Source organism: Triticum aestivum, chromosome 1D (genome assembly GCF_018294505.1).
Source record: "Triticum aestivum cultivar Chinese Spring chromosome 1D, IWGSC CS RefSeq v2.1, whole genome shotgun sequence".
Classification (NCBI taxonomy): domain Eukaryota; kingdom Viridiplantae; phylum Streptophyta; class Magnoliopsida; order Poales; family Poaceae; genus Triticum; species Triticum aestivum.
Window position 1 is genome coordinate 40224480 of NC_057796.1, and position 10647 is coordinate 40235126.

Here is a 10647-nt window from a genome sequence, read left to right on the forward strand (position 1 = left end):
GCATATAAGAATTGTCTAAAGTCAAACTTCGTAAAGTTTGACCATATTTATATGAAAAAATATTAACATCTACTCCCTCCGTTCCAAAAGAGATGACTCAACTTTGTACTAACTCAACTTTGCACTAACTAAGTTAGTACAAAGTTGAGTCATCTATTTTGGAACGGAGGGAGTACAATGCTAAATTTATATAATACGAGAACTAAAGTCATGACGCATATAATGTTGTTAATTTCACATTTTGTACGTTGATAATTTTTTCTATAAACTTGGTCAAAGTTTACGAGGTTTGACTTCAGACAAATCTTATATGTGAACTAAAAAGGACAGGAGGGAGTACTCTAAAAAGCGACATAATATTTGAAAATACGCTCAATGACATTTGACCGAACACTTGTCAGGCGTGGTGTCCGCCATGGAGGTCGCCGACAGTAGACAAAGTGTACTTGGATACAAACGGCTTCAGGATGGACAACCCCGTCGTAAAACGGATACTTGTTCGGAAGTGTAGCAAATCTATACCTACCTATACTAATTAGAGACTCCCTAAAAATTTCCACGTTAATTAGAAATTAGGAGCCGTTTATCTGGTGGGACCAAATTATAACGGTGTAGATTAACCCATATATATTTGGTTTCATGTACTCACAACCGTATAGATTAACCCATCTATTATATCCCATATCTTAAAAAAAACAGCCTTTATCTCCTCTCACGTATACACAACCTCCTCTCTTTATCTCTCACGTCTCTATTCTAAAAAAAGGTCTCACGTCTCTCCATCTTATCCTCCCCAAAACGCCTGGCCATCCTCTCCTCTCACGTAAGCATGGCCTTGCCATCTTCCCCTCTCCCAATCTCTCACGTTTCATCTCCTTCCACTCCATCAATACAAAATATCAGTGTTAAAATCGATGCAGGTCTATTCATGGTACCCCGACGATGGATGAAGAGACCTCTGCCACCCCGTCTCTCATCCTGGGCTGGCGTGGAACCAGGGAAAGATTTGGTCATACCCTCCTCTGCTTGAATCCAGGTTCAACCGGCATGCCTCCCCAATGACGACTAGCGCAGGATCCTTTTTTACTAACAACATATGCTTCTCCGCCCGTAGCTTGATCTATGCTCGTAGGTAACGCCGACACCTCCAACCTCCTGGTATCCTCCTTATGTACAACCCTGTCTCCATGCAGCAGCAGCCTCCTCCTCTTTCCACACGCGTCCCCTTCATCCTGCCTTCAACTTTGATCCAATTGCCACCTCTGGACTCTCCTCCCTCGATCTCTGTAATTCATGGTTGCTTTGCTACCTCAATTTCACCACCACCCAAGGGAGTCAATCTGAACGGTACTTTTCCCAATCTCAGTTCCTAGGGTTCACTTTTTACATCATGCGTTCGTCGGCATCAAAGATGGAGTCATGACAGTCGGCGGTGTTCGTAGCCATTGATATATATATATATATATATATATATATATATATATATATATATATATATATATATATATATATATAGTGTTACTATTCATCATCCAGGATGCAGAATAAGTTATTCTTCACCCAAGATAATCTTACGGTCGCTTCCTAAATAAATTACGTTTAGATATAAATAGTTACATGCATATTGATTCAATATGTAAAATTTGGTATAAAAAAACAAAAATATAGGTTATAAGTGTATATATATATATATATATATATATATATATGTTGTGTTCCCAATCTCAGTTTCTAGGGTTCGCAGTTTACATCATGTATTGCAGGCTTTTGTGGGCGTCAAAGATGGATTCACAGCAGCCTACATCGTTAATCGTCATTGCTGTATATGCAGTGTTCAGAACGACGTACATCAACTTTCCAACAGTATGAAGTCAACACGTGATCAAACAGATATTAGATTAGAAGTTGATTTTTTTTTGATTTGGTTTATACTTATGTAGGCATATATTGATACATAAAAGGGATCGTTGAGCATGATCGATGAGGTATGTGATGATATGCATGTGGTATGTACAACTAAAACATTTGTATGCATGTATAACTATGTATTTTTTAATTTGTAGCTCTTGATAGCCGTCCATCTCTCCATATGTGTTTCTTTGCCCTAAGAAGTCTGATGGTTCTTCTCCTACTATTCATTAAAAAAAATCTATGTTTCAGTTCTCTGTACAGAAACTCAGAAATGAGTGAAACCAATGACTTCCCCAGCATAATTTTATCCTAATTGTATACTATAGTAGTATAGTTCGAGCAGGAATTGCGTGTATATGTGACAAGCTTACAATGCAACAAGGTAATATAGAGCCTCTTGGTAGGAGTAGCCATCCTTCTCTCCATATGTGATTCTTTGCCCTAAAAAGTCTGATGGTTCTTCTCCTACTTTTCATTAAAAAAATGTATGTTTCAGTTCTTTGTACAGAAACTCAGAAATGGGTGAAAGCAATAAATTCTCCAGCATGATTTTATCCTAATTGTTTACTATAGTTCCAGTAGGAATTGCGTGTATATATGACAAGTTTACAATGCAACAAGATAATATAGAGACTTATAGAAGCGTTTCTATCTCATGATTTGGCTGTCATACCTACAGGAATAATTCAGGTTAGTGATCTTTGGATACTGATTATATGTTAACAATTTCATGTCAGGAATTAATCATTTGTGTTTCATGCCTTCATGTATAGCGTTTAGCGTATCTATTTGTTCGCCAAATTTTAGACAACCAGGTCAAATCATGATGTTCGATGCAGGTTTATTCATGGTACCCCGATGATGGATGAAGAGACCTCTGCCACCCCGTCTCTCATCCTGGGCTGGCGTGGAACCAGGGAAAGATTTGGTCATACCCTCTTCTGCTTCAATCCAGGTTCAACCGGCATGCCTCCCCAATGACGAGTAGCGCAGGATCCTTTTTTACTAACAACATATGCTTCTCCGCCTGTAGCTTGATCTATGCTCGTAGGTAACGCCGACACCTCCAACCTCCTGGTATACAACCCTGTCTCCGTGCAGCAGCAGCAGCCTCCTCCTCTTTCCACGCACGTCCCCTTCATCCTGCCTTCAACTTTGATCCAATTGCCATTGCCACCTCTGGACTCTCCTCCCTCGATCCCTGTAATTCATGGTTGCTTTGCTGCCTCAATTTCACCACCACTCAAGGGAGTCAATCTGAGCGGTACTTTTCCCAATCTCAGTTCCTAGGGTATATATATATATATATATATATATATATATATGTTGTGTTCCCAATCTCAGTTTCTAGGGTTCGCGGTTTACATCATGTATTGCAGGCTTTGGTGGGCGTCAAAGATGGATTCACAGCAGCCTACAACGTTAATCGTCATTGATGTATATGCAGTATTTAGAACGACGTACATCAACTTTCCAACAGCATGCAGTCAACACGTGATCAAACAGATATTAGATTAGAAGTTGAATTTTTTTTATTTGGTTCATGCTTATATAGGCATATATTGATACATATAAGGGATTATTGAGCATGATCGATGAGGTATGTGATAATATGCAGGTGGTATGTACAACTAAAACATCTGTATGCATGTACAACTATGTATTTTTTAATTTGTAGCTCTTGATAGCCGTCCATCTCTCCATATGTGTTTCTTTGCCCTAAGAAGTCTGATGGTTCTTCTCCTACTATTCATTAAAAAAAATCTATGTTTCAGTTCTCTGTACAGAAACTCAGAAATGAGTGAAACCAATGAATTCCCCAGCATGATTTTATCCTAATTGTTTACTATAGTTCAAGCAGGAATTGCGTGTATATGTGACAAGCTTACAATGCAACAAGGTAATATAGAGCCTCTTGGTAGCCATCCATCTCTCCATGTGTGATTCTTTGCCCTAAGAAGTCTGATGGTTCTTCTCCTACTTTTCATTAAAAAAATGTATGTTTCAGTTCTTTGTACAGAAACTCGGAAATGGGTGAAACCAATAAATTCCCCAGCATGATTTTATCCTAATTGTTTACTATAGTTCCAGCAGGAATTGCGTGTATATATGACAAGTTTACAATGCAACAAGATAATATAGAGACTTATAGAAGCGTTTATATCTCATGATTTGGCTGTCATACCTACAGGAATAATTCAGGTTAGTGATCTTTGGATACTGATTATATGTTCACAATTTCATGTCAGGAATTAATCATTTGTGTTTCATGCTTTCATGTATAGCGTATCTATTTGTTTGCCTAATTTTAGACAACCAGGTCTAATCATGATGTTTGCATGTTTTTTCTGTTGTTCTTTTTCGTAACGCTCCAAATGGGTTAATCTTAAAAAGAACCATAGGTTTGGGAATTTACGGAGGGAAGGTGACTTCATGTATATTACGAAAGCAAGACTGGATATGATTAGATCTTTTTGTCTAGATGATATGATTCGCTCCGTGTTTCTTCTGGCACATTGGTAGAAAAATACCATATTTTTCGTTATTACACCGTGTATTGCGTCACTTAATAGAGTTTTCTGTTTAACATGATCTACATCGTTTTAGTTCATCCTCAGCTGAAGCTAGCTAGCTAGCCCAAGAAGGGATCCATCAGTCAGGTTACCTCCTGTATGTTGTATTTTCTTGGGCAAAAAGCACCAGTGAGTAAGGAGCCGAGGACATAGTATAATACATGTAGTCCACAATAAGTAAAGAATGAAATCCGTGTGGATTTTTCGCAAAAAAATATATATATATCCGTGTGTACGGCCGGAGAGAACACGGACAGTTCAGCAGACTGAAACTCGACCGGTTCCAATATTGTGACTGCGACAATGTGGTGGAGACAAATTACCAGACTATATATGACCACATGCTAACAACGATTATTTATCCTTCCAAGCCTGCAGTCTGACCAAGGTGTTAAGAGTAAAGACCCATCTCCAACTAATGTCTTTATATGACATGGATGTGACATTTCTAAACAAGGCATACTCGAATTGTTGTATATTATTTTATACATAAATCCTTCCGATTTTAACCTCTTGGACAGAGGACTCATGAGTTTGCTAAGTTTCTCTTATTTCCTACCGAAAGAAACAAATAGCATTGCTGACTGGAATGATCCCCTAGGACACATATCTTGAAATACTTATTTGATGCATTCTAACAATGTTTTCTTTCTTTCAGGGATGAACCTGTTGCTACTGTATAAAAATAATCATCAGACCAGTCTTTTGAGCAGTGAAGTTTGAATAACGGGGGACATGATTTAGTACAAGTTTCACATTATTTTATTTTAATCATTGTTAATTTCATTCACGGACGAAATAATTACAAATTTATATGTACATGGCATCAGTAAAATCTGGTGTCGCTTACAAAAATGGATAACCATGGACACGATTCTTTACAACCTTTCCTTTTTATTGCAGCTTTGCTTTTCACCAATGACCTATTGAGACGATATTTAAGGTGATTTTTGTGCTTCTTAATTTTTATTTTAAAACTACATGTGTATTTTCATCATTGTGTTGCAGGCAAATAAAGAAAATTTCAGGATTATTTCTCAAGATCGACGATACACAAACAAGGCATATGTAGCAGTTGTTACACATATAGCTTCCACGTACATAAATTGCCAAATATCTGACATGCCCCAGGAGAAAAATATTTCAGTTATCTTTGGTTTTTAGTTACACAACGCCGGTGAGTATGATTTTGCTCCCCAATACATAATATTAGGACATTTTTTCTGTAATAAAATGATCAAGATTTGAATATGTATTTCCTAATACCTCAGATGACATTTAATATATGGTAGAACAAGAGTAAATAATTCACAAAATAATTGAGATTAATGCTTCGTCTACTATTTAAATTTCGATGTGTACAGGTTAGCTGTTTCATGAATTTACTACAGCATCTTTCAGCATATTTTTGGTTATTGGTCCATGTTTTTTTTTCCCATACTTAGGCCTTTTTGTTTGAACTATGTGCAAATTCTAAGTTAGTTCCGCCATGGGGATTGAACATCTTACATCCTTACATCATCTTCAAATTTTACTTTTTTGAGGTTATTATCAGATTTTATGACAAGGAATAAGATCTAAGCCGTTTTTAGTTTCTTTATAACAACATTTACAGAACGGGCCGAGTAAAGTTCAATCAGGTAAGCCAAGGCTACTATCCTCCATTCGGTTTCACTAACATTTAATCAGTGTTTGCATATTTTCTTTCAATTTTTTACACTTCTTGAGTGTACTAGATTCGAACTACTATAGTGGCCATTTAATGGATATGGTACCAATATCACCTAATCCTATTTGTATATAGATACATGTGTTCTTTCACGCCCTTTCTTAAATTTGTTCTTTGTACTAATTTAGCATACTGCAGCTGCTTAATACTCTCTCTGTTTCTAAATATAAGTCTTTCTAGAGATTTCAATAAAAGACTAGATGCGGAGCAAAATGAGTGAATCTACATTCTAAACTACGTCTATATACATCCGTATGTAGTCCATAGTGAGATCTCTAAAAAGACAAGGGTACATGATATTTAAGAACGGAGGGAGTACATGATATCATGAAAGATCTCGGCGTGACAAGGGTACGGACATATGAAGCATTCTTGTAGAGTGTAGCTATCTTTTGTTTTGACATAGAATTATATCAACCCACTTCTATGTAACTTACGCATGATATCAGAAGTATCCATTCAACATTAGTCTTACTTATTAATTATGTCTATAATCTATTATATTTTGTAATGCTACCGATCCAAAATCTTGGGGTTTTGTTTTTCAAAATTGATGGATGTTATTTTTAATACATTATTCATGTATGTCGTTTCTAGACCACATTTGAAGTGTGTGCTGCATGTTGCCAAGATTTTCACGGATTGCTCCCTATATATTTTTGCCTTCGTCTATCTCATCCTCATGATCCTTTAGTCAATTAATGAAATGTTTGTGTGCTTTCAACCATCATCTCAATGGCTTAAGACATACTATTATTTTTAGCTATGCAATTATTTTTAGTTATTCTCTTAGATGATAATAAGAGAAAGAAAATTTAAGTTCATATGCAAAGTTATGTTTGCTACATGTTTGTTCTGTGAATATTAGCATTTTCATAATTGTAACGGCCCCGTGCATGACAACTAGTACTCCTAATCAAGCATGATTACGCATAAGCTTGAGAGGGAAGTGGGGCATAGAAGTTGTGCCACTGGTAGATGGGACCCACCCAAGAATCCACCTAATCAAGTCCAGAGGAAGCTGTCGACTGCGTACGACTACGAACACGAAGGCCTTGGCACCCGCAGCCGCCGCTCCACTCCCAGTCTGTCCCGGAGCAACGCCGATGCCTCGCACCCGCATCCTCATCCGCATCGGCCGTCGCCGCCGCCGCCGCTCCTCCTCCTCCTCCTGCTAGCCGACGTCGGGCCTCCGTCTCCGCCTCCGCCGCTCGTCATCTTCTACCTCTCCGATGCCCCGCTCCCGCCTCCGTCGCTACGCCTCCACCATGCCGATGTCCAGCCTCCGTCCCCTCCACCGCAGCTCCTCCTCCACCACGTCGCCTGCACGCGCCTGGTCCCCCCATGCCGCCTTCGCCGCGGCCACGGAGCGTGTCCGCGCCGGGACGGTCAGGCCGGAAGACGCACACACCCTGTTCGACGAATTGCTTCGGCAGGCCACACCGGTCCCCCAGCGATCCCTGAACGGCTTCCTTGCCGCCCTCGCCCGTGCGCCCGCCTCCGGCGCCTGCATCAGAGATGGCCCCGCCCTTGCAGTGGCTCTCTTCAACCGTGTGTGCAGAGACGAAGCCGGCCCGCAGGTGGCGGCGCTCACAGGCTGCACCTACAGCATCCTCATGGACTGCTGCTGCCGCGCCCGTCGCCCGGACCTAGGGCTTGCCTTATTTGGCCGCTTCCTCAGGGAAGGCCTGAAGACAGACCAGATCGTCGCCAACACCTTCCTCAAGTGCCTCTGCTACGCGAAACGGACGGATGAGGCAGTGGACGTGCTGCTTCATAGGATGTCCGAGCTCGGGTGTGTGCCTGATGCCTTCTCATACAACACTGTCCTGAAGAGCTTATGCGACAATGGCATGAGTCAGCGGGCGCTCGACCTGCTCCAGAGGATGGCGAAAGAAGGAGGTGTCTGCTCTCTCAATCTGGTGGCATATAACACGGTCATCCATGGCTTCTTTAAGGAAGGTGAAACAGGCAAGGCATGCAGTCTGTTCCATGAAATGATGCAGCAAGGTGTTGTGCCCAATGTGTGGACGTATACCTCGATTATTGATGCATTGTGCAAGGCCAGAGCAATGGACAAGGCAGAGCTAGTCCTTCGTCAGATGGTTGCTAAAGGTGCTCAACCTGATATAGTGACATATACTTGCATGATCAATGGATATGCCACATCTGGGCGGTTGAAAGAGGCTGCTAAAATGTTCAGAGAAATGAAAAGCCGGGGTCTTACACCAAATATTGTTACCTGCGGCTCGTTAATGACTTACCTTTGCAAGCATGGAAGAAGCAAAGAAGCTAGAGAAATATTTGATTCCATGACTGCCAAAGGCCACAGAGCTAATGTCGTCTCGTACTGTATTTTGCTTCATGGGTATGCCAATGAAGGATGCTTTGCTGATATGATTGATCTCTTTAATTCAATGAAAAGCAACGGTATTGCAGCCGACTGCCGTGTTTTCAACATATTAATTAATGGATATGCTAAACGTGGAAAGATGGATGAAGCTATGCTCATATTTACGGAAATGTGGGAAAAAGGAGTGAGTCCCGATGTGGTTACCTATTCCACTGTAATAGCTGCACTTTCCAGGATGGGTAGATTGACCGATGCCATGGACAAATTTAATCAGATGATTTCCATGGGGGTTCAACCGAACACAGCTGTTTATCACTCCCTAATTCAGGGCTCTTGTATGCATGGTGATTTGATTAAAGCCAAGGAGCTGGTTTCTGAAATGATGAACAAAGGTATTCCTCGTCCTAGCATTGCGTTCTTCGGTTCAATAATAAACAGGTTATGCAAAGATGGAAGGGTTATGGATGCACATGATATCTTTGACTTGGTTATAGACATAGGCGAGAGGCCTAGTGTCATTACATTTAATTCACTGATTGACGGATATTGCTTAGTCGGGAAGATGGATAAAGCATTTAAAATACTCGATGCCATGGAAGTAGTTGGTGTTGAGTCTGATGTTATTACATATAGTACACTTCTTGATGGCTATTTTAAAAATGGAAGGATCAATGATGGTTTGACTCTGTTTAGAGAAATGCCGCATAAGGGAATTAAACCTGACACTGTGACATATGGCATCATGTTGGATGGGTTGTTTCGTGCTGGCAGAACTGTTGCTGTAAGGACAGTGTTCCATGAGATGATCGAAAGTGGAATAACAGTGGACATCCCCACATACAATATAGTTCTTGGAGGACTTTGTAGAAATAACTGCACAGATGAAGCAATCGCCCTGTTCCAGAAATTAGGTGCAATGAGTGTGAAGTCCAATATTGCAATACTCAATACCATGATCGATGGAATGTACAAGGTTCGGAGAAGAGAAGAAGCCAATGATTTATTTGCTACAATATCAGCCAGTGGATTGGTGCCCAATGAATCTACTTATGCAGTAATGATAATAAATCTTCTAAAAGATGGAGCAGTGGAAGAAGCAGACAATATGTTTTCATCAATGGAGAAAACTGGTATAGTCCCCAGCTCCCGTCTGTTAAATCACATCATCAGAATGTTGTTGGAAATAGGTGAGATTGCCAAGGCCGGAAATTACTTGTCTAAAGTTGATGGGAAGAGCATCTCACTTGAAGCGTCAACAACTTCATTGATGTTGTCTTTCTTTTCGAAGAAAGGCAAATATCGGGAGGACATGAAATTGCTGCCTGCAAAGTTTCAAATTTTTGATGGATTTGGTTGACTAGTTGATACCTTCCATATAAGGCTAACTCCTCGGAAAGCACAGTTGAGTTTTTGCTTGCATATGAGCTTAAGTCAGAAAGCACAATTGAGTTTTTGCTTGCATAAAGCCTCCTGTCAGGCCCCTGACTGAAGTTTAGACAGTAAGATTAATTCTTCAGTTATCAGGGCGTACCGACTCGCGTGATGGTTTGAATTGCACCGTCGGATCGTCATCCTACAGCCAGCCGCTCGCGTACCGCTTCGCGCCTGGAGGAGCTCTTCCCCGTCGTCGATCGTGGATCCAACAGCTGTCAGCCTTCGTCTAGTCACTGTTACTTTTCCGGCACCTTTGCCTGTCGCTTATCCCTTTTCTGTTTTTACCTTCAGTAAATTGTAATGGCTTATAAGCCCAGGACTAGCCCGAATTGGGGCAGCTAAGTTGTAAAGGTTTGAACCCTAGGCCGCCGTGTTCCGGCTGGCTCGCTATCGTCCGCTGTGGCGGCGCAAACCCTAGCAATTGACCTTTGCGAATTCCCTCTGAATTTCCTCTGTTCCACTCTGAATTCGACTAGTGACCTCGCTCTGCAATTCGGGTCTAACACCTCCTGCCTGTGTATGAAATTCAAAGTGCCTGCTGGTAGAAATTAGACCCTCACTATTTCATCAAGTTCTTTTTGTGGCATTTCACGATCAGATGGCGATTGGGGTAGGTGGTATACATATACAATCTTCCACAAGAAGCA

The 10647-nt window shown here is 40.8% G+C and overlaps 1 protein-coding gene across 4 annotated transcripts; it reads left to right on the plus strand.

The window, feature by feature from the left end:
• The first annotated feature begins 834 nt into the window (after positions 1–834).
• LOC123180146 (protein Rf1, mitochondrial) lies at positions 835–10446 on the plus strand. 4 transcript variants are annotated; one of them, XM_044592117.1, is made up of 7 exons: positions 835–1347; positions 1764–1863; positions 1941–1985; positions 2485–2601; positions 2751–2866; positions 2945–3175; positions 3291–10446. In XM_044592117.1, the coding sequence occupies exon 7, from the start codon at positions 7446–7448 to the stop codon at positions 9921–9923; it is 2478 nt and encodes an 825-aa protein (XP_044448052.1). In that variant the 5' UTR covers positions 835–1347; positions 1764–1863; positions 1941–1985; positions 2485–2601; positions 2751–2866; positions 2945–3175; positions 3291–7445; the 3' UTR covers positions 9924–10446. The 4 variants fall into 4 exon arrangements, with proteins under 4 accessions (XP_044448052.1, XP_044448050.1, XP_044448053.1 ...); XM_044592118.1 differs by having other exon boundaries at positions 841–1036; XM_044592115.1 differs by having other exon boundaries at positions 1941–2601.
• The last annotated feature ends 201 nt before the right edge of the window (positions 10447–10647 follow it).

Bases quoted from the DNA above. Each gene is read 5' to 3' on its own strand.
- LOC123180146 (XM_044592115.1), top strand. From the start codon at position 7,446: ATGCCCCGCTCCCGCCTCCGTCGCTACGCCTCCACCATGCCGATGTCC.